This window comes from Branchiostoma floridae, chromosome 17 (genome assembly GCF_000003815.2).
Source record: "Branchiostoma floridae strain S238N-H82 chromosome 17, Bfl_VNyyK, whole genome shotgun sequence".
Classification (NCBI taxonomy): domain Eukaryota; kingdom Metazoa; phylum Chordata; class Leptocardii; order Amphioxiformes; family Branchiostomatidae; genus Branchiostoma; species Branchiostoma floridae.
Window position 1 is genome coordinate 6924587 of NC_049995.1, and position 23249 is coordinate 6947835.

Here is a 23249-nt window from a genome sequence, read left to right on the forward strand (position 1 = left end):
CTGCAGCGCAACTTCCGGTTTTGCTATCCATGTCTGAACATGCTATGGTCACGATTTTGAGTGTTACATAGCTCTTGTGCTCAGGAATAAGTGACATAAGTTTTGGCCCCCTACCGACTAGGTTTGGGATAGCAGGGGCATTTTTGTCAAAAACTTCTGAAGAGGATAACTCAAGAAGTGAACAATGGATTTTCATGATTTTTGGTATTTAGGTACCTTAGACAATGTTGTACGAGATAAGATACCAATTATGCAAAATAGGAGTAAATTTGCATAATTAATGAGAATATTCTATCATAGCAGTTTTTTCAATGTATCTCTTGTCCCGGAGATGATATAGTCTTAACATTTGGGTGGTAGATAGCTTTTATCGTCATGACAAAGTGGGGCAAGTTTCAGCCCCCTAACATCTAATTTGGGAACTGCAGGGGCATTTTTGTCAAGACATTCCAAAGAGGATAAATGCAGAAAGGATTGACGGATTGGCATCATATTAGGCATGCGGGTACCTTGGGCAAAGATGTTCATAATTATATACATGTTATGCAAATGAGGAGTTAATTTGCATAATTAATGAGGAAATTGTATAATTCCGTTGTTTTCAATAACTGGACTTCAATAAATGTAACACATATTAATTATGATAGGTGGAATATAAGCAGATACCAAATATGGTAATGAGGAACTTATTTGCATAATTTATGTAAAAATTGCAAAACCGCTTTATGATTATGAATAATAATGGGAATTTTATAATTGTGACATGTGTACGTTAGTGAATGCTGAACAACGCCATGCATAAATTATGTTAATGTGTTAGTCAATTGCATGAAATTTACAAAAGCTCTAAATTTTCATGGAGGTATGAGGTCGCCGAACTCTAGTTTCCTTTCATTTTAATCAATTTTATCGTATTTTAGCTTGTGTATGTTTATTTTACTCACATGTATCGTACGAACATTGGAAGAAAGCGTTTGTAGAGATTCTCTGCGCGCGCGCACACACACAAGTACACACACATACACATGCGCGCACAAACACTGCCTCTTATCATAACACATACACATATGCAACGCACATACAAAGCGCACACACGTACACACACACACACATGTTCGCAAATTCGCGCACACACTGACGCACACTCACACACTAATACTAATACACACATACACACACACACACACACACACACAAACACACACTGTACGACAGAAAAGAAGGGAACCTACTCAATGTCTTCCTGCATCCGTAATTCGTCACCATCCGTTGTTTATAACAGCAAGGCCTTAGGGTGGATAACGGTGTGAAGACAACTCCGGCCTCAGCACGCAACCCTGCAGAGTTCCTGTCCAGGAGTTCGGGCATCAAGTATGTACTTCATCCTTACTGTTCGTGCTAACACTTAACTACACTTCCTTATTCATCATCATAAAAAAATATCTCACCTGTAGATGACCTATGGTGAATGGCAACCTTAAAGTATACTCAAAGTGGAATTCCTCATGGCCCCTTGAATTTCCAATGAAAGCTGCTAGAGGGCCCAGACAATTAATTCTTTCCGACCGCAAGAGCTGTCTACCGACCAAAAATCGTCAGTAGCTTGTCCGAATCAACAGCTATCAACACCGGAACTTCTGCTGTAGAATCATACGATCGCTAGGGGAGCCGAAATCTAATCACCTTGAATTCGAAGTCTTATAAACACCATCCAATCAAATAGATCACGACAACTGAATCCAAGCATTCTGGAGTCACAAACACACATAAACGCTGCCGAAAACTTAACCTTCTTCGCGTAGGTAACTATGTGGACTGATTGAATCAGTGTTTCATAGTGGAATGACTAACAAGGGAGAGAATACATTTCTATTCACCCTTATGCTACTCAATATCACTTGTACTACTTGGTCATCGAATTTTAAGCAAAATCTGCATTATTCATATTTACTGTACAAGAAGGGTTGTAAAAAAGAAGTGAGCCAATGAAATAAATTTGAACAAAACATTGGTGTAAAGATACAGCCATATATCCAATGATTGACACGATCCCGTCACGTGACGCCGTTGCAGGTTCCGTCCGCACGTGGACGCCGATCCCAGCAAGCCCCGCGTGCCGGCGGTGTTTGACGGGTTCGTGACGTACAAGAACTCCATGACGGGCGGCTGGCTCAGGGGAGGAGACATCGTCATCAAAAACTGCGCGTAAGTTGTGTAGTATTACTCCGTGAATAGTTTTATAAGGGTTGGTAAGTCACTGAAGAAAGAGACTCTTTATCTCCAACCCCCGTCATGGTTGAGGGATGGTTGATTGACATTATTCTAAAAGTTTAAGAATGATCAATGAACGAGCTAATGAACGATTGATCGAAAGTCGGTAATCGCTTCATTTATTTGCGGATCTAACGTTTAAGACATCATAATATCATGTAATTGATTACCGTCACAAATTTACTTTTATTCGAAGATACTGTATCGATGCTAATACCCATATGCGTGGCCGTAATGCTTATGACGACGCCGTTTTTAAAGATTTTAATTACACTTTCATATTCCAGTTCTGGCAAATGTTATTTTGTTTGTTTTTAGGCTTGCCGACACCACGGATTTCACATTCGCAAGGTATCCTTCAAAATCCGCAAGCTTTTCTGTTTTAGAATTATTTTGTTCGTGTAGTTTTGTCGGTCCCCTCTCTATACTTCTGGTTCTGGTACATGGTGTAAGAAAGAAGTGGATTTCCCTCTGTCGACTTCCTTTGAATTACAACACATTGCTTTTTTACTGTCAATGTATTTTCATGATGTCATATTTCAAACTGCAGTATACATATTATTAGAAATATACTGATAAAAGTATGATGATATTCAAGATACTATACTGTTTACTTATTTGAGGTTTGTGTTTCTGAATTACCTTTTAAATTACCTTTTTTATCAGCTTATCATGCATCAATTTTATGTTATCTTGGATTTCCTCACTGATAGTGAAGGCGGTCCGATGGGATCAGGAGACGAGGGTTCCCGCCAGGTGCTGAGTAACTGCGTGTTTGTGGGAGAGAGTGGGAACCTGGGGAACTGTCGGGACCGGGGACAGGACGTCACCTGGGGGCCGGGGGCTGACGGGAGGTTCAGGACACTTTCACGGGGAGGGTAAGACGTAATCTCCAAGCAGATCCTACGGTAGCATGATCATCATTTGTCATCCTCATGGTGAGGTGAAGTTTGACCTCCAGTACAGTCTGTCATTCATCGCTGCGAGAAGTTCCGGACCATCCAGTCCAGTTTCTAACTCAATAAGCTTCTTCAAAGTTAGCCTTGGACGACCAACAGGTTTCGTAGAGAAAACAGGTGTCCAGAACAAGAAGTCGGTAGCATAAGGTAGTAGCCAAGCACACTCCTATGCCGGCGTATCTCCTCTGCCAGTTTTTCATGCCGTAGGATCTCTTATAGATTAGGTAAGACGTTGCTGCTTCAACAAACCTCCAGAAAAATGCACCTGCCCATAAAGGACAAAACAGATAATCTCCAAGCAGATCCTACAGTACCATAATACTACTCGAATCCTTTACCCGCTTTTGATACTATATTGTGCTACCGTAGGATTCGCTTGGAGAACACAAAACAGAATCTAACATGTACACTGAGCAACAAAAAAAACAAAGATACTTTGGAGTTTTCTAAATCCCGTCATTTAGAAAGTATGGTTGCTAAGGTCATACGAGGGGCGTTCAATAAGTAATAACTCTGACTCGTTTCCCATAGCAGGAGATTAATGAAACTTGGCACAGTTATTAGTCTTTCTATTCATAGGAACCACCCAGAGTTATGCATTTCTCCCATCGTGTAATGCAGCTCTGGACACCGTTTTTGTAGGACACCCCAGGTCGGTCCTCCAACAGATGCCTCATCAATGGCAGAAGAGGAACGACCAGGTCTGGGAGCTGTTTCCACAGACTTCCGGCCATGTTTGAATTCAGGATGCCAGCGTTTTACAAGGTCATATGATGGGGCATCATCACCATAAGTTTCTTTCATTTTATCAAAAGTCTCCTTTGGTGTGCGTCCTTTCAAATACAAAAACCGGATCACTGCGCGACACTCAACTGGCTCCATTTCACTCCTGGTCCATTTCACACCTAACTCAGTTTAAACACCAGTAAATCAAAAACCACAATTAGTTCGGAGCTCTTTTTTGCAACATGAACTATAGAGATATGAATCATTACACATGCAAAATTTCATCTAGATCAGACAACTAGGAAATGGTCAGAGTCATTACTTCTTGAACGCCCCTCGTAGTTTCTAACCAAGCGGAGTTCTAAGACTCCACGTAAATAGATAAATATATACTCAGGAGAATGGCATCACTCGTGACATGACCTATGACGTATTATACTAATTCCCATTTCGAATTTTTTTCACTTTCGGATGTAACCCCTATGTGACCCCCTGACTCTGGGCTATTTTAGGGCACGACCGGATTTTCTTAAACTCGCACGTGAAAATGCTAAGAGGTACCCCTGTATGGCCTACGTCACATTTCAAAACCGGGGCCCTACCAGGCAGCTTTCGGTAAAGAAAACTATGATAAAAAAGACACCAAACTACACAAGACTTAAAGAGATTTGTCGTGGGTATTATTTGTATGTATTTTTAAAATAAAATTACGCATACAGTTCTATGTTTCAATGTCACAACAGCCCGGTCGGGCCGCGTTTTGGAAATATGAGGTTAGCCTATCCGGGGCCTGACCGGGGCTACACCCGTACCCCATGAGGACACCGGTGCAAATGGGACGCAGCATTGGATTATAAGTCATATAAGTTATAATATAAGTCTTCAATTTTCATAAATGTATCCCACGTTGCAGACAATACCCATATCGTGCGTTCGAGATCTACGACGGACCAATCGCGATCGAGAACTGCACGTTCAGGAACTACCACGTGACCTCGGCCCGACCTGGGGTCAGCGCCCTCGGCTTCCAGCTGGAGAACCAGTTCCAAATGGCGGTGACTAACGCAGTCAGCAATGCCAAGTTTGAAGAGGTATGGAGCAGAGATAATCATTCTTTACTCATCAATCTTTGAAATAAAAATATATTAATGCCACTGTTGGTGCGGAAAAGGTCTGGATCCTGATATCATAAACTGTCACGATTCCACTGGGGTTGTAGCAAGTCAACAATGCCAAGTTTGAAGAGGTATGAAGCAGAGATAATCGCTCTTTATTCATCAGACTTTGAAAATAAAAAGTATGAATGACCCTGTAACAATAAACTTTTTTTCCTTGTACAGTTTAATTTACAAGAATGAAAGATCTGCAAAGATCTGCATCCTAGTTACATCAACATTTCTAATTCCACTGGGTGCAATGAATGCATAATACTACCACATGAGAAAAATATGTGCATTAAAAGTGATTTAAAGAGATGTACCAAATTGAATGCAACATCACTAATTCTGATGAATGTGCACTTAAGATTAATCAGTTCTTCAGGACAATCTTGAGAAGGCCTCTAGAACAATTTTATGTGGCGGTATTATGGCCCTGGTGCAATTATGAGAGTTGATGTTACGTCAAAGACTCAAATGACACCTGTTTTTAGTTTAGTTTTTTCTATTGAACAACCTAATCTTTTTCTTCATGTCACTTGCCTATCAATTCATTCTTTGGACAACAGATCCTCCTTATTTTAATGTCCACTCTATAGGTTTGCGTATCTAAGATATTATGTTAATTTTTGATCCTCTACACGGATTTTACACCTTTTATATCGATTGTTAAAGTAAGCACTTCCCTCAGTACACGTAGTTTCTTTTGGACTCCCCCATTCTAAAGAAGTCCGTTTAAGATGTTTATTTGGGTGATTACTTTTCCACATATCAGGTCGATCTCCGGGTGAACTTCGGAGCTCGCGGCGACAGATATTTCGGCCAGATGGACCGTGAGGGTGACATGATGGGCTCCTTTCATGACGTGGACGGCTCCGTTACCGGGTATGTCGGCGGCCATGTTTTCAACATCGGCAACCATCTAGCGAAAAACCCCGGATGTGTGGACCGACCGGACTGGAATGCTATGATATGCAACGACAACTACGCTATGGTTTGTCTTCCATTTGTATAGACATTGGAATCTTGCAATTCTCTTTTGAATTAATTCTCTTTTTTTTTTACAAGTCATCCTGAATTCCTTCCATTATACCCAGAAGCTATACACTCATATCAGAATGTCAGAGTGAAACATGTACTATTTTTGACAGAAAACAGGTTGATTTGACAAAAAATTGTCGAAGAACACTTTGCACACAGTAGAATAAAAACTTAAGAATATTTGACCCACATCCTTTTTCACGTGACTTTACCTTAAGGCTGGGTAAAAGATGACAGGAAGTCGGTAAGGTCCGATGCCCCTTCTCCTCTTTATGTTAGGAGTAGAATAAGATGTCAGGAAGTTGACATTGCCCACCGTCACATTCAGACTGTTCATACTTTATATTTAAATGTCATTCAGTCTCCGTCAAGTGTGCTGGATCATTATTTTATCATGTGACTTCTCAGAGTAGGTTAGAGATGCCAGATGCTAGGAAGTAGGTATCGCCCTCCGTTCTGGTATTCTCACACCATCTTTAGCTTTCACATATACAGTATACAATGTATACAATGTATTTGAAAATTTGAACGACCCTTCAGTTGTCGTCAGGTATTCTAGCACACTTTTTATCACGTGACTTTCCGCAAACACAGTGTTAGGAGTGGGTTTAAGGTACCTAGAAGTCGGTATCGCCCACCGCCTCCTTGTTCTTATATCGTTTTTTGCCCTCACCCAGCTGTTCATGCAGGTAGAGAGGCCCGGCACCAACAGTATGATCCTCACACGTGACGAGTACCCTGGTCACCCTGTCACTCTAGAGGGGCTCAACCAATCACCGTCCAACAAGCAAAAGCACAACCCAGTGGTGACCGTGGACAAGTCCTACACCGTGCACTGGGACGGACGGGCGCCTGAGAGGATCAGGATCTACCCTGCTCACTTTAACAAGTACGTTTTTCTTTGCTGAAGATTAAATGTTAGCAAGATTATTTAGCTTCTAGATCAGTATCTTGAAAATGTAAAATAAGTTTCGTTAACTATTAAAACTGCAAGTCAGAATCAAAATGTTGTACATATACAACAGAATCAAGTCAGTAGAGAATTGTAATGGCGGCGAAAAGCAAGGAAATCATCTTGAAAATGAGTACTCATGTTCACAAATGGTCGATTTTGTTCTCATGTCATTCCAGCAAATTTACAATTTAAAATGTTATGTCCATTGATATATCTAATCTAGGATTCTTTTTCATCCATATATTACAACTATCAAAAACTGGGCTTACTTCAACAAGTGTTGTCATAGACGATATACAGAATGATATACAAAATCTGTCTTAGTACTTGTGGAAGAATCAACAAGATCATTTAAAGGTCTATCCTTACACGTTTTCACATGAGCTGTATGATTTTTCACCAGGGACAACTGGCTCCGTCTGGGTTTCTGTTACCCGCCGGGCACCAGCTTCTATGTGACGTACATCATCAAAAACCGTGTCACAGGTGTTCAGAGCAACTGGCAACAGCTGACAGCTGCAGCGGACCTGGCGGAGGTGGATCAGGGCGATGGGTTTAACTACTACTGGGACAGCAGTACAGGGTGATTAGTGTTCTCTATTAAAGGGCTGAAGCATTGTTTTGTCATGTTTATGTGTGCATCTGTGCGCGCGCGCGCGTGTGTGTGTATGTGTCTCAGTGTGTCTATGTGTGTCCCTCTTTGTTTATTTGTGTATGAACTCTCTCTGTGAGTGTCCTTTATGCCTGTGTTTGTGTAACTCTCTCTCTCTCTCTCTCTCTCTCTCTCTCGTGGCATGTCCGCGCTCCTGATTTTGCATCTTTGTGCGCACTTGTAAACGTATGTGAGACAACCACGCAACTTTTTGCATTTTGCGACTTGCAGTCGCAAAATGCCTTCTGGCCAGTGTAGTCGCCGTTGTGATGTTGAGATGTTGAGATGAACGGACCTGTTCAATCCATGCCAAACATTTGTATACCTGTTAAAACAGGCTTTTCTTCAACATGTTCGCACTAGCGCAGCGGTAAAGTTTACGCATTCTAAACCAATGCACCCGGTTCGAATTCGGGGAGGTAGATTTTTTTTCAACTTTTTTTTTCTTTTTTACATCCATTAAAATACTAATTTTTACATCCATTTGGCCACACCAATTTATTTCTTTGGTTAACGGATTCGCCGCTTCGTTTTTTTGCCGAATAGAAATAAAAATTAAAAAAAAAAACAACTTAAAAATGCCCCGCAACAGAGCTCACTCAAAAACAGGCAATGTGTAGTGAAATTTGCTGCAGTTCGCGCAAATTTTAACTGGTGGCATCTAGATCTGCTGCAGTTCAGGCACATATGTGAATCTCTCCATGCGCCAATATCAGGTTTAGTTACTCTGTTCTATTTATATGACATTCTAATAACTAGAAAAAAACGTTCACACACGCAAACATTGGCAAAATGCCAGCTTTTTTAAAAGCACTTGTTTGTGTAATTGCCTTTCGTGAATCAAGACCACACCCTTCGTGCAGACGCTCCTCATGCATAGCCTTGGGTGATTTCAACATCCCAAGATACAGATATGGAAAAGAAAAGGTGATTTCAGACTATTTGGAAGTTCATAGGCATGCGCTTCAGTAACCAATAAACTCTTATCGTCTTTTGCTCCAGTTTAATCGATATTGTTTTTTCCATGTAGCCTTCTTTTCGTGAAGGTACTTGCTCATTACGCCAGGACTGGTGATAAGGCATACAGCTACTGCTCCAACATGGGGTGTGAGAGTATATACATCCAGGCGACTATGACGTCTGATGACGTCAGTGACTGCATGACGTCAGCCTACCCCAAATATAGCCTGTCACCATCTCCTGGCCTTCCCATGATGCTCAGTAGTGCCCAGTGCAGGGATTGTGGGGCTAAGGTAGTTTTTTACCTTTGTCAAGAAAGTACTGTCTTCGCTGTTGTCTGTATCATATTGTAGAATGGATCTTCCTCAGCTAACCGACATCTATCGCACCGCAGTCATCCCGCAGTGAGACATCTGGAGCCGCATAGTTCAAGTTTCTGAACCTTTATTCTTCCTGTTTAATGGTGTTCGGTGTTGTCTGTATGTTTTTAGTGGACAATATTCCAATTTGATCAATTTCCTTTTTATTTAGAATTATTTTATTAAACCGTAATTGTATTTCAACAGCTAAGGATATCATTGGTTAATGAGTTTGGAGTTACCAACGTGAAAATAAATCAGTTGGTATATTTGATTGCCATGGAGTGTGTGCACTTATTATGCACATCGGAGATGACTAACATGAAGTTGGGTCAAGAGTGCCAGAAAGGTGTCATAACGGTTGCAAGAAATATTCCCGAGTCCAGACTTTTCCAGATCTCATGACATGTGTTTTTCCACAGTGTACTTTTAAAAGACAGCTCAGAGATTATTGAAGATTATCGTAAGCAAGAAAAGCCTTCAGATTGAAGTAAAACAAGGAATTTAAAAGCTATTTCGCGAAGGTATGAAATGAGATATCGTTAGTTATATTTGTTTCTACTGTTGTTAGGAACCGATTCTTCTTGAGGAAAATGGCGCCTTCCTTGACGTCACAGTGGTGTCACGCGGCTACGCCGACTTTGACCTGCCGGGTCCGTCTGCTGCCATCACGGTTAGTTTGAAAAACATCGAATGTTGCTTCTCGCCGCTGCATGTAGCTAATATTCGTGGCGCTTTTGTGGTGAGGACAAAATCTTAAATGTTGCTAAGTTTGTATCCCCCTCCAGTTAGAAGCTATGAGGAAGGTATTTGACATCATGCCAGTTTTTGCATATTGTGCCATAGTCTCTGATGTTTGGCAGATAGCAAAATCTATGTTAGATTCTGTACCTTTCAATTCTATTGCAGCTTAAATGGTTTCGTTGCCATCATGACGACTAGTCTCCAAAATTATAATTGTAAAAATCATTAGTTTAGAAATTGAATATTTGAGAACGTGTTGAAAGATTCCTCTTTACCAATAATCGCTTTGTTTCAGGTGAACGGAGTGTCTTACACTTCTACTAACAACTTGTGGGGGTTTAACGTTGTCGTCGTGGACGCCCATACCGGAAGTGTGATTAACCACGCCGTCTTCAGGACCAACCGGGAGCCTGCAGAGGACGCCGCTTTCGCCAACTTCCTTCGGAATGACGTTCCCAAAAAGTGAGACCCATCTTTTAAACCAAACTTAGGTGCGGCCTTGGGGTTTTCTTTCACACAACCAGTGAAGTCTCACCTGCTTAGGCTAAGCGTCCCATTTGCGGCATTTCCAAACCGAGCCCCGTTCTTATCATATCACTCAATATACACAAATTATGCTCATGAGTGTTCTTTTACGTTCTGTGTGTTTTGTAGCCCTTTATATCATATGTTTTGTTTCCGAAAGCTACCCGGCCGGGCCCCGGGTTGAGAATTAAGACCTGAGCCTTATGTTTCGGTGCCTATTAGACATCTTCCTCAGAGCTTCTGACTGGAATGCCGCTGGAAGTAGACGATATAGGTGGCGCTTTTGTGGCAAGAACAAAATATCAAAATATCAAAAGTCTGTACATTTCCCCCCCCCCCCCCCCATAGTTAGAAGCTCTGAGGAACCATACCAATATATGGCCGATGGTTACCACGCTATGTTATGTTGTTGCCAATAACTTGTTATGACTTGGTAAGGGATTCCTTGGGACCACCATAGATATACCAAATTGTCTTATTTCATGTATATTTACTATATGTTCCATGTTGCAATTGGCCTTCTGGCAAGAACTTGCAAATAACCTTTCATTTAACCCTATCCAGACTTGGCTTTTTTGGCATTCCCTGGACTGTGGCCCCCCCCCCTTCGTATTTTCAAAACGGCTTACTGTACATTCACCAAATTTGCAGGGGGTGATATGCTCGTCGAGTTATATAATTTCGGAAATTTTTATATCATTATGACGTAATATGCTGTAATTATGACGTCATTAATTGATTTTTTGGCCAAAACGGGGAATTCCCATAATACCTAAATATTTCACACAAAAAGTTACCAATAAAGGTTTCTTATCAATATTTAAGTGTTACAAGACTTCTGTAGCAAGAAAATCTTAAAATACCAATTATCAAACCAAAATTAGTGATTTTAAAAAAATTTGCCTTTCAGAAACCCGTTGACATGGCAACACGAAAAACCGTAAACTTACTCTTTTTTTTTTAATGTTGCCAACAATATTCTAGGAGAAGTCACCAAGTTTGGTCGTTCTAGTACGAGCCGTTTGGGAACTATACGACGTCAAAGTTGCCGCGGCCACTTTTAGCCCCCCACCCAAGTCTGGATAGGGTTAAAAACGTTTACGAATCTTAATTGTCTTACTCTTTTCTGTCATCTTTGTATACCTTCTTAGTGTGTCTTCTTTGTGTAACTCCCATAATCCTTTTCTTGAGGTTAAAACAGTGTGTGTATCATACTCGTTTGTGATGCCGGAACGAGTGTGTAACATATGTAATGTGTACGACATTGTATATTTTGTATATTGCACAGCTCTATCGTACTCGCGAGTGTGTACGGGAATATCCGGTACGCACAGGACTGTCTGTCAGCTCTGATGGAGGTCGGAGCAGAGGAGCCTGGGATCAGGATCAGGAATAATGGTAAGGAACAGAGATACATCAAATCAAATCATACCAAACAGAACAGTCTATAGATGCACACATTTAGTAATGATGATATTTCAGTCATATTTACATTGCACACAGAGGTTTACACCATAAGTATAAACAGTACAATGTAATCGATACACTGATGAGGAATATGCATTCATCCAATGTAAAACTCCAACAACTGAATCGAAGTTTCAAAACGTGTCGAGTTGTTTAAATAATCTTGTATTGAGTAATAGAGTCAATGGATGCATACCACGAGTTCAAAGGATTATAATTCATACAAGTAGGGTTGAATTTGGTGTCAGCTACATCCTACACGTACATTCCGAAACAAGCAATACTGTTATTTTGGAAGGGGAACTTCGTATTGATAAGAAGTTGTCACAGAAAGCGCTACACTGATAATGAGCTACGTCGGTTTGCGTTTTGATTTCCAACATGCAGACACAGTTACTTCCACCAAAGTCCGTTTGCATCAGCAAGATTATGTCAAACGGCCTTGAATGATTATAAAATTTCATCTGCTGAACCTTGCTTCTGTACTAGTTAATATACAAAAGCGGTAATTCATTGTTTTGAAAAAAATTGTACCTACCTATATTGCCCAAACTATAGTTAATCGATAAAAAGTTGCCCGTACATCAGTAACAGATGCGTAGGGGTGGCGCCCATCTCCATTTCTGTAGCCCTTGGGCCACACATGTGCAAGTCACTACAGCAGGGGGCTGGTCCGCTGGTAGTGATGTGTGTTTAACTTCCATACTCTTCCTCATTAGTGCTGAGTGCTAAGCAGAGAAAGCAGCATGTACCATTTTTAAAGTCTTTGGTATGACTCGGCCGGGGATCGAACTCACGACCTACCGAATGCAAGGCGAACACTCTAACCACTAGGCCATTGCACCGGTTTTAATCGATAAAGATACCATAAATTAGTGTGAAAGGCTTTACCAAGTAAACGGAAGATTGAAACAATTGTTGTTAATCTGATTTCAGCGAGCTTCGCCTTTGTTGGCTTCAAGGGAGGTTACCGTCCCAACTGGGTCCGCCAGGTGTCGCCACCGAAGGGTAGCGGACCCGCCGTGATTCAGACCCGAATCCCTCTGCTGTACTGACGTAGAACTTGATGTGAGGAAATCTCTTCTTTGTTGATCAAACTTGATTCCTGGAAACGTATCAGATCACACCCACTGGCTTCAGTTACCCGAAGAAGTTTGAAATAAAATCAATCCAATTTGAACGTTTGTGTCACTGTCATCATTTGGCAAGCTAGGCCCGGGGGCTTCACTCTTGTGTAGGGTGTACGATGTACCGTAACAAAACCAGTTTTTCTTGTTGGACCGGTCCGGAAAAAACGGACCTGAAAAAATTCCGTGGACCGGATGTTGGACCAATTACAAAATGAACAGATTATATCGACACTACGGCGGCAGGTGTTCAAGTGTTTTGAGGCTTATTGGCCCCAAAAATAGCGAGGGTGAAGTAGACGAGTGTTGATAGTCATTTTTATCAAGTTTCTACGATCAAGCTTGGTCTAACTTAATAAAAGAAGCAGCATGCGTGAAGATAGGATACTCCACCAAGCATTATCAGTTGTAGAGAAATGGACCATTGTTTTGTGTATTGCCCATTCACAATTAGGTCCAGGTTCAGGTCCGAACCTGATCCTCTGGACTTGGACCGTACCTGAATTTACTGTACCGGTACGCACCCCTACACTTGTGTGTATATTTTCTTCAAATCCACATGAGTTGCATGTTGCATGAGCTGCGTATGGCTGTCAAGAAAAGATCCAAAATTCTGTGATAGAGAACACATGAGTAGCTTGGAATGAAGAATACTACATCTTTCACCACATCTCTTCGGTGTTCGTGTTCAATGTTTCCCCCTTTCTCCTACGCTACAGTTTTGTTTAACCAGCACAGAAAATATTCAAACACAATTCAATATCTACAACTGGGAAAAAACGTTCAAAACCTGTTGTTTACATTGAATTGTATTTGAATATTGTTTACCTAGATGTTCTTCCTTCATAAATGTAGCACAGCAAATAGTTTTGTAGAATAAAAAGAAGTGAACTACAACAAAGTGTGCTGAGTGATTTATTCAAACCACAACATTTGCAAAGCTACTACTATGTACCAATTTCAGGTGTAAAAGTTCCATTGTTACATGTTTCCCTGCGTTGTTCTAACACTGAACTGGAACAAGTTCATTTTCACAGACATCGTTCTGCATTGTCACTAAGACTACATGGATGACATCTGCTTGCATCAATTTTTGTCCATTTAAAAAAAAAAGTTTGTGACTATACTGTAGATTGTACAAGGACTTAGCTTGAAAACGCATGAACATGCCGCAAACTGTAAACAAATACTGGAAATTGGCTACTAAATACTGGAAATTGGCTACTAATGTTGTATAATATCAAATTCAAAGAAGGAGGCTGTTTTTTGGTATACCAAATTTGTTCTATCTCTTCATTCATTTCTTCTATCTTCTAGACCACTTAGAGTTCATAATGAAGTCTTTCTTTCTTGCATCAGTTTTGCGGTGCCTAGAGGGTGTCATCCATATAATGAAATCACTATGGCCTAACATGGGCACCCCAAGAAGATATGGGTAGACAGTGTCAATGAAGATCTTAGAAAACTGGACTTGCAAAAAGCGAACACTCTTGACAGAGACGGATGGAGGGCAGCAATCAGACTGAAACGACTTGACGAAACGTCCAACTTCGGACAAGGAACAACGGACGCTAAACCGGATAGACCCTAACGTACTAAAGCATTTGGGGAGACCCCCCTGACAACTTCCCCACGTGCAGACAGGTAAACCATGAGTTCTTCAGGCACGTCATCGCTGTTCTCGGGCAGCTTGGGGGGAGTGATGAGTCGGGGGCCTTGTGCCATGGAGAACAGGAGCCGCGGGGGGTCCGAAACTGAGGAAGAAGGAGAAAGTCAGATTTGATTAGTTAAGGGCTTCTTGAGTAACAAAAAATGCAGTATTGTATTACTGTCAACTGCAGGGTTGTAGCCAGCCTGAAACTATTTTCCATCCCCTCAATTTTGAATCCTATTGAGCGTCCAAGGTGAGAGACGTTGCACCTTTGACATGACGTTCCTAAAGGGGTCCAGAGTCATGCTACCTCAGGAAAATTTTGAAATCTAGACCCTCTAAAATGCTATTTCCACATTTTGAGGTGTACATTTTGCTGGTAGACTATAGTAAGCTGTTCAACAGCATCTGTTTGGGTGAAAAATTACACAAGGGAGACAGTTTTATTATATCTTTACTATATTGATTTTTGTCCGTCACGGTACGGAATGGGCAAAATTCTTTTCCGTCCCCAGCAGCAAAATTCCATCAAAGGACAGAAGGACGGGTGCTGGCTACAACCCTCTGACATTTGTTGATTACACTTTAGATAGTTGCTTCTCTGCTATTCCGTCTGGGAACTTTGACATCTCTAACTCCTGGAATATTTGATTCTGGTCCAAATTTTCGAAGAGGGCACTGATTGGTCCCTACTGTTTTCAATATCCAGTTGCATAAGTAACTGCTACTTGGTGCATAACGTACATGAGATCCCAGGAATCTTGGTATAAGGTGACTTTGTATTGATGTTCAGGTAGTCTGGGAACTCAAATGTCTTTTTCTTCAGCGACAGTCTCCAATCTTCCTGGGCTGAGAGGTTGTTCTTCTCACGGCAAAACCTACAAAGGAAATAAATCGTGATAAGAAAAGAACAGGTCACTTTTATTCACTTTTGACCAATTCCCTTAGGTGTCTATTGAGTCATTCTACTAAAAAGGATTACAAAAAATACATTTTAGGCTGTTGTTATCACATTCTTTAAAACATGGTATGTTGCACTTGTGCTTAATGAATTTTGATGCAATTACTTACTTACTTACTTGGGCCCTTTGTGTACAGTTGTATTCTATATCTTTATCATTTTAGGGATACGCTGTAGTTATCACTCAGTCCTTAGAGTACACACTTTTTCCAGAAGTGCACCAACGTGGGAAAGATGGTCATGGTTGCATCATAGAACAGCCCACGGTCGCAGAAACCACGGTTCCAGTCCGCTATGATATGGGAGGCCATTTCTGGTGGGATGTTTATCTGGAGCGACACACATTATATGGTCATTGTAAACAAACAAATAATAGCTAATAGAATACACACACATAAACACACACTCAAATATTCATGCACGCACACACACACACACACACACACACACACACATGAATATTCATCAAATATTGCAATGCATAAAACCTTGATTTATCATTTATTTTGCTCCTTAAGACAAGCTTCTAAATATCCAGTTTTCCTTATCAAAGCTGATTTTGACTCAAATGACTTTTGTCAGAAAAAGCTTGATGCTTGATCAAACAAAATCCAGATCCATCTTTGAAAGAAATGGAGTCCAAATTAAGTCATTGAGAATTTTGAGACCTGTGGAAGGAGTGTACGGAAGTTTTGATGTTGTTGCAATACTATAATAAACTCTACTGTACCACAAAAACATATTTGCAGTGTAATAATTTTACAGTGAAGAGTCACAAGAAATAAATCTTCCCAAGGGCCTGAAATAAAGATACTGTTTCAAGCAACTTGTGGTAGTTCAAAGCGGCTTGCTGTTTCTTGTTTTGGGCCAACCACACCAGGTCACCCATACTCTTCTTGATAACTGTGTTGGGTTTTTATTAGTTCATTTTTATTTGTCGCTTGAGGCCTGGAACTCCCTCCTACACAGGGATGGGTTAGAGCCCCTCTCCAAAAGGACAATGCCAACTCTTTTCCACTTGGTCTAGTGGTGCGTACCTAAACTCATATTCAGGTTCAGGTCCAGATTCAGGTCCAGCAGTTCAGGTTCAGTTCTGGACTTTAACTCCGGACCTGAACCCATCATTGCATATTATGTTCACAAGAATTTTTTTTTTTTTGAGGAGGAGGGGGGATGGTGCATATAAAATTGCATGTTAGCATGAATTTAAAAGGCAATGTGAAAAATACATGCAAATTATATACAGCCCATGTACAGTGTGACATGTTTTTTTGTCTTTTACAAATTTCACTGTCTATGGAAGGTTTAAGATGGTTTAGAACAAAAGAAGGGACAGATAGCTTTTTGCAAGTCCGGACTTGGCTCCGGACATATCGTTTTTTTGGACTTGGACCTAAACATTTTTAGGTCCAATTCCAAGTCTGGGCTTTAGGTAGGCACCACTACTCGTGTCTAGACCTGAGTGCGAATTCAGGCCGCAGACTCCACAGATTTTGAAGGGAGAGTGGGAGAGTTTTTTTTTTTCCATTTTTGCAGACGCGGACAATGTGGCACTGCACTCAAGTTTTGTAACTTATATTAACAGTGCCACATACATGGTGCAGACAGAAGGTAAAGATAGTCTTTTACCTCCCCGACCAAAGTCAGGTACCCATTTTTACACCTGGGTGAAGTGAGGAAGGTCGTGTAAAGTGCCTTTCCCAAGGACACAACGTCGGGGGCACGGCGGGGATCGAACTCAGAACCTCTAGATTCCAAGCCGAACGCTCTACCAGTTACGCCACGACGCCACGTTGTCCAGTGGGAGAGTCTGCAGACCACTTTACCAAGCAAATATGACAACTGGCATACCTGGACCTTTGGAGGAAATGATGACTCAAGGAAACACTTGATAATGGCAGAGGCCTTCCTCTTCAGTAGTTCATCCTCATCCATGGAGTATTCACCTGCACTGGCATTCTTAGCTACCTCATCTGCTAGGGCTTTGTAGCTGGAGAAAACAACAGGAAATCACAGTTTTACAAAACCATATTTATTTCGTTTTCTTTGTACTGTTGGTTAAGCCATTCGAAGTGGAGAAATATCGAATGATATTCATAGTGGATTCTAAGTGTATTCAAACTATTCCTACTGCAGTCTGACCGCATTCTGCGGCATTCCAACATTATTCGAAACATTCTTATCACATTCGATGGAGAATCGAAACGGCAAGCCATCTCGAATCCTGCCCAAATGAGGTCGAAAGAATATCTGGAATGTAGTCTGAATGTCTAGAATACACTACGAATGCACAGGAATAGAAAAGAATTTTCATTCTGACGGCATATTTTCTGGCTCGTTCCTTCTCAAGTGAAGGGGGATTAATTCCCATTTGGAATTCCCACCTGAATGGCCCCGAATGTGGTACGAATTTTGTTAAATACTTCATTCCGGCTGGTTCTGCTTGATTCCTGCTGATTCGGTTTCAGTGTGAAGGCCCTAAAAACTACAACATATAACTATAACAATATATATGTGATACGAACAAAATGCACATGGAAAACAAAGTACTTTTGTTCTAGAATGCTTACTGTACAAAGATATAATAGTTAGCTAATGTAAAACAGAAAAATGCACACCTAGCAAAGGAAGACATGTTCAAATATCAAACCTCATCATGTAACTACAATGTAACAAAAAACCTCTGCAATACCATTTACACATGTTTTAAGAAGAGAGAAGACGCGTGTACGAGGGGTGATCAATAAGTTCTCGGCCTAACCCAGAAAGAATAAGCACAACTCAAATTTTGAGGCACAACTTTATAGTATGAAGCCTTTTATCAATATCCTCCAAATTACAAATCATTGGAGTCATTACTTTCCAGGTAATCGTTTTTCTAGATTAGAAGGTAAGTGGCGAGAAAAAGAAGGGTGAAGTGTGATCAGACAATTTGACCCGCACAAATCACAGGTTGCAGATCAATTGTCCACTTTTTTTTCGTTATCCCTTACCTAACGTTACTGGGTGTCGCCTGCAACGTAATGATCACAATAATTTGAATTTTGGTATACATTTATATAAGATTTTATACAAGTACGTGAGATTATCAATAAGTCCTCGGTTTTACGGAGAAATAATAAGCACAGCTCAGATTTCGAAGCATAGATGTCAAGTATAACGTCTTATATAAATCTGTACCAAAATTCAAATTACTGTGATCATTACTTTGCAGGCAACACCCAGTAATGTTAGGTAAGGGAGAAGGAAAAAAACGTGGACAATTGACCTGACCTGATGTGACGGGTCATCTTGCGCTGCTGGAAGTCAGACACCCAATTTTTTTGCTTGAAATAGGAGGAGAATCATTATCAAACATTTTGCCAATGTCTTCTGTTAATTTACGGCATGGGGAACTCGACCCAAACATGTCTGATCACAATTCACACCTCTTTTTTCTCACCACTTACCTGATTTGCAAAAAACGAATGCCTGGAAAGTAATGACTGCATTGATTTGAAATTTGGCGGATATGGATAAAAGGCTTCATACTATAAAGTTGTGCCTCAAAATTTGAGTTGTGCTTATCATTTCTGGGTTAGGCCGAGAACTTATTGATCACCCCTCGTAAACTATGGATAAAGATAGTAAGTAAGAAAACATAGCATTGCTGTCCTGCATTTAGGGCATGAATAAACTTGATTGTCAATGCCAATGACAAGTATCCAAAGGTACAAAGGTATGCACAATCTAAATAATTTTTTATACAGGATACACAGTTTACATTATACTGGTGGATGTTGCAATGGATGTTGCAATGGAGATTTCTCACATACATTTTTTGAGGGTGGAAGAAATACTGTAACAAATGTATGTAATATAATGGAGAAATAGCACAGTACTAGAGATTACTTACCATTCCACTTCCTTAAAGAAAGCCACATCCTTTGGCAGTTTCTCCACATAGATGACTCGACCTGAGATGAACCGTCTTGTCAGCCGAGGTTTCTTCTCTTTCTCCTTATCCTCAAAGTCTAAGAACTCGGTGGTCTCGAAGTCCTTGATCTTTGGCTGGTTAGGGGTAGCAATATCTTATGGAGTGAAGTAAAGACAACAGAAACTGTTTTTAAGGCCCATCACAAACATAAACATGCATCAAACATGAAGTTATATACAACATCAACATCAAATTTCACTATTCTGCACAGGTATTAGGCCATACCAATTTAATTGATGGGTTCACGGATTCGCTCGCTCCAATTTTTTGGAAAAAAAAAATTATAACTCAGCAATTTTTCACCATTAATGAAACCATTCACAACTTTCTGGTGTTAGCAAATTGGTCTTTATATTATAAGCTCCTTAAAATGTGGGTATTACTATTGCTGTTATATTTTTCATTCATGAAGAATGGGACAAACATTAAAACTGAGCAAAGTAGAAGAGAGTTGATAGTCATTTTTATAAAGTTTTTGCAGTCAAACTTGGTCAAGCTAACAGAAACACTAAGTGTAAGTAACATGGAGATAGGATTTGAAAAATTCCAGTGGATCCCGGAAGTCATATAGTCTACCAAACAGATTCCTTTGTAGAGAAATGAACCATTGTTTTGTATCGCCCATTCACAAGCTTTCAAATTCACAATCAGGTCCGGGTCCAGGTTCGAAACATTTTGTCTTTGTAAAAAATTCCAATGTGTATGTAAATCATTACAGTTCAAAACAGATAAAGATTTGACCATATCCAATAAAAATCTTCTTACTTGCAGAGTTGGGTCTAAAGCTCTCAGCCCTCAGATAGTCTTCGAACTCCTGACTCTGTAGTCTCCTGTGTAAGGCATGTCTCAGGCCGATGATGGACCGAACTATGGCAATACAGATGGCTCTCTGCAGAAGAGAAACAAGTGAAAGGCTATTGGCTTCATATGGCAGTACCGGTCTTGTCTCTGTCTTGTACTGAAATGTTGTCCCTGGTACTGAAATGCTTTCCCTGACACTTTTACTAAAATGCTATTCCTGTCCCTGGTACTGAAATGCTATCACAGTACTTATTACTAAAATGCTATTCCTGATCCTAGTACATTGTACTGAAATGCTATCCCTGACCCTTGTACTGAAATGCTATCTCTGACCCTGGTACTGAAATGCTATCTCTGACCCTGGTAATGAAATGCCATTCTATCACTGTCCTTCTTACGGAAATGCCATCATTGACACTTGCACTGAATTGCTATCCCTGACCTTTTGTACTGAAATGCTTTCCCTGACCCTGGTACTAAATCGCTATCTCTGTCCCTGGTACTGAAATGCTATTCCTGTCCCTGGTACTGAAATGCTATCCCTGTACCTCGTACTGCAATGCTATCCCTCTTCCTGGTACTGCAATGCTATCCCTCTTCCTGGTACTGAAATGCCATCCCTGTCCCTCGTACTGAAATGCTATCCCTGTACCTCGTACTAAAATGCTATCCCTCTTCCTGGTTCTGAAATGCCATCCCTGTCCCTGGTACTGAAATGCTATCCCTGTCCCTGGCACTGAAATGGCATCCCTGTCCCTTGTACTGAAATGCCATCCCTGTCCCTGGTACTGAAATGCTATCCCTGTCCCTGGCACTGAAATAGCATCCCTGTCCCTGGTACTGAAATGCTATCCCTGACCCTTGTACTGAAATGCTATCCCTGACCCTGGTACTGAAATGCTATCCCTGTCCCTGGTACTGAAATGCTATCCCTGTCCCTGGTACTGAAATGTCATCCCTGTCCCTGGTACTGCAATGCTATCCCTGTCCCTAGTACTGAAATGTTATCCATGACCTTGGTACTAAAATGGTATCCCTGACCCTGGTACTAAAATGCTATCTTTGGCCCTGGTTCTGAAATGCTATCCCTTTTCCTGGTTCTGAAATGCCATCCCTGTCCCCGGTACAGAAATGCTATCCCTGACCCTGGTACTGAAATTCTGTCCTATCCCTAAAGGATTGATTATTTTTGCCTACATAGTTCTGAATTTTTGCTTGTATTTCAAGTTTTTCTCCCTTTTCCAAACAATACTTACCATGATTTTATCTTTTTTTTCCAGATCTCTAGATACTGTCTTGTAATGGCCCTATCTGGTTGGACACCTTCTACAACAATATCTAATTAAAGGAAGACCTTGAAGCAGGGAAAAGGAAGGTTGACTGACCGTTTTTGCTTTCAGACTGATGACTTTGGGTTTGGATTTGTCTGTTGGAGAATCAGCTTCCTCTTGCTCTATTTCTGGTAGGTCCGTGGTGCTGTCATCTGGGAAACAATCCCTGTACTTCTCATACCTAGATGTCAACAGAACGAGATGAAAAATATACTGTATTTTCTTTATCAAAGCACACCCAGCCATTTTGGGGCATATTAGAGGCCTTGTACTAGACCCCATAATGTTCCTGCCCTTTTGGTCTGTCAGCAACGATTGCATATTTCTTTGACTATTTCATTATTTAACTTTACTATCACAATATTTACAAAATATGAGGTTATATTCCATTTTACGAAGGCTATAACCTCAAATAGAGTACAAATGACTTTGATGAAAGAGATTCCAATTTCAAAAGTAAAAGAGGCTACGGTTTGATAAAATTATTCAGGACACACAAAATCATATGCTTGTAGATCAATAGATATGCTAGATGTACTGTAACAATAGGGGAGTCAAGCCAGCCAGGACAAAACATAAGAAACATATGCATCCCTTTACCAATTTTGTTTTTTTTTGCATCACATAGCATTAGTCAGTAGAGGCAGGACTATATATGGCAATTTTGCATTCCCATTCTATTGAGCCTTCAGGTTTTTCCCCAACAAAAGCTAAATTCTATACACTCAGGTATGATTAAGAAATAGAGTATTTGTTTTATTCATTCATTATTGTGAATTTTCCTGCTCTCCTCAGGGACTTGGGACAAGTCTGGGACAACAACTTTGGACCTGGGCCAAAACCTGGGTTGTAATCCTGCAAGTATCAAGTTACACCATTTCCATAACCCAGGCTAGCTTTGTACCCAGGCCAGAAGGAACATAGTTGCACACACATCAAGACAAGCAAGCAAACAAATTGAAAACAATACCTCTGTATTCAGGCAGGTAATTATATGGAGCGATCAGAATATTTTACTGCTTACCAGCGATCGCCGAGTGATTTTCCCACAAGCAAACAGAATAAAACCATACCTCTATACTCAGGCAGGTAATTACAAGCTTATTCGTATTTGTACCGGTACATCGTTTTTTCCCCTGTTGGACCGATTCAAAAATGAACAGACTATATCGGCAGGCATTTACTTGTTTTGGGGGTTACAGGTCAAAAAAGTTTCTACAGTTCAATGTGATCTAAAACAGAGACAGTAAGTGTTGCTTATGTACATGAAGATAGAATTTTGAAATGCCAATGGATGTCGGACACTCCACCAAACAGAATCATTTCTTGTGAAATGGACTGTTATTTTGAGTATCACCCATTCACAGAAAATTAGGTCCAGGTTCAGGTCTGAACCTGAACCTCTGGACCTGAATCCCCTACTGCCTACCAGCGATCACCGAGTGACTTCCCCACAGCAGCCTGTGCAGACAGTAACATGGCAGGGGTGATGTTACCCATCTTAGCAATGTCCTTTATCACCTGAGCTTCACACTGGAGGGCAACACCTGGGGTAACAGGTAGGAACAAAAGGATGATGACTTCAA

At 40.7% G+C, this 23249-nt stretch overlaps 2 protein-coding genes across 9 annotated transcripts in view; one reads left to right on the forward strand and one right to left on the reverse strand.

The window, feature by feature from the left end:
* The window catches only part of LOC118405012 (cell surface hyaluronidase-like), a 17686-nt gene extending 4690 nt beyond the window's left edge, over positions 1-12996 (forward strand). Inside the window, exons 4-16 of the mRNA XM_035804411.1 lie at positions 1283-1371; positions 2074-2205; positions 2590-2622; positions 2985-3149; positions 4870-5047; positions 5889-6107; positions 6832-7043; positions 7513-7692; positions 8792-9014; positions 9652-9753; positions 10120-10286; positions 11638-11747; positions 12753-12996. Of these exons, the coding sequence (XP_035660304.1) occupies positions 1283-1371; positions 2074-2205; positions 2590-2622; positions 2985-3149; positions 4870-5047; positions 5889-6107; positions 6832-7043; positions 7513-7692; positions 8792-9014; positions 9652-9753; positions 10120-10286; positions 11638-11747; positions 12753-12871 (1929 nt within the window). The 3' untranslated portion in view covers positions 12872-12996. The remainder of the gene's footprint in view (positions 1-1282; positions 1372-2073; positions 2206-2589; positions 2623-2984; positions 3150-4869; positions 5048-5888; positions 6108-6831; positions 7044-7512; positions 7693-8791; positions 9015-9651; positions 9754-10119; positions 10287-11637; positions 11748-12752) is intronic.
* Positions 12997-14343: 1347 nt separating this feature from the next.
* LOC118404561 (regulator of G-protein signaling protein-like) overlaps positions 14344-23249 on the reverse strand; it is a 38626-nt gene continuing 29720 nt past the window's right edge. For 6 of the 8 annotated variants that reach the window (XM_035803720.1, XM_035803719.1, XM_035803717.1 and 3 more), the window contains 8 exons: positions 23093-23210; positions 21718-21844; positions 20297-20420; positions 19451-19625; positions 17407-17545; positions 15760-15884; positions 15339-15472; positions 14344-14697 (listed from right to left, as the gene is read on the reverse strand). In XM_035803720.1, the coding sequence (XP_035659613.1) occupies positions 14531-14697; positions 15339-15472; positions 15760-15884; positions 17407-17545; positions 19451-19625; positions 20297-20420; positions 21718-21844; positions 23093-23210 (1109 nt within the window). In that variant the 3' untranslated portion in view covers positions 14344-14530. Of the gene's footprint in view, positions 14698-15338; positions 15473-15759; positions 15885-17406; positions 17546-19450; positions 19626-19714; positions 19792-20296; positions 20421-21717; positions 21845-23092; positions 23211-23249 lie in introns of those variants that run through there. The other 2 variants (XM_035803723.1, XM_035803724.1) reach the window with 2 other exon arrangements.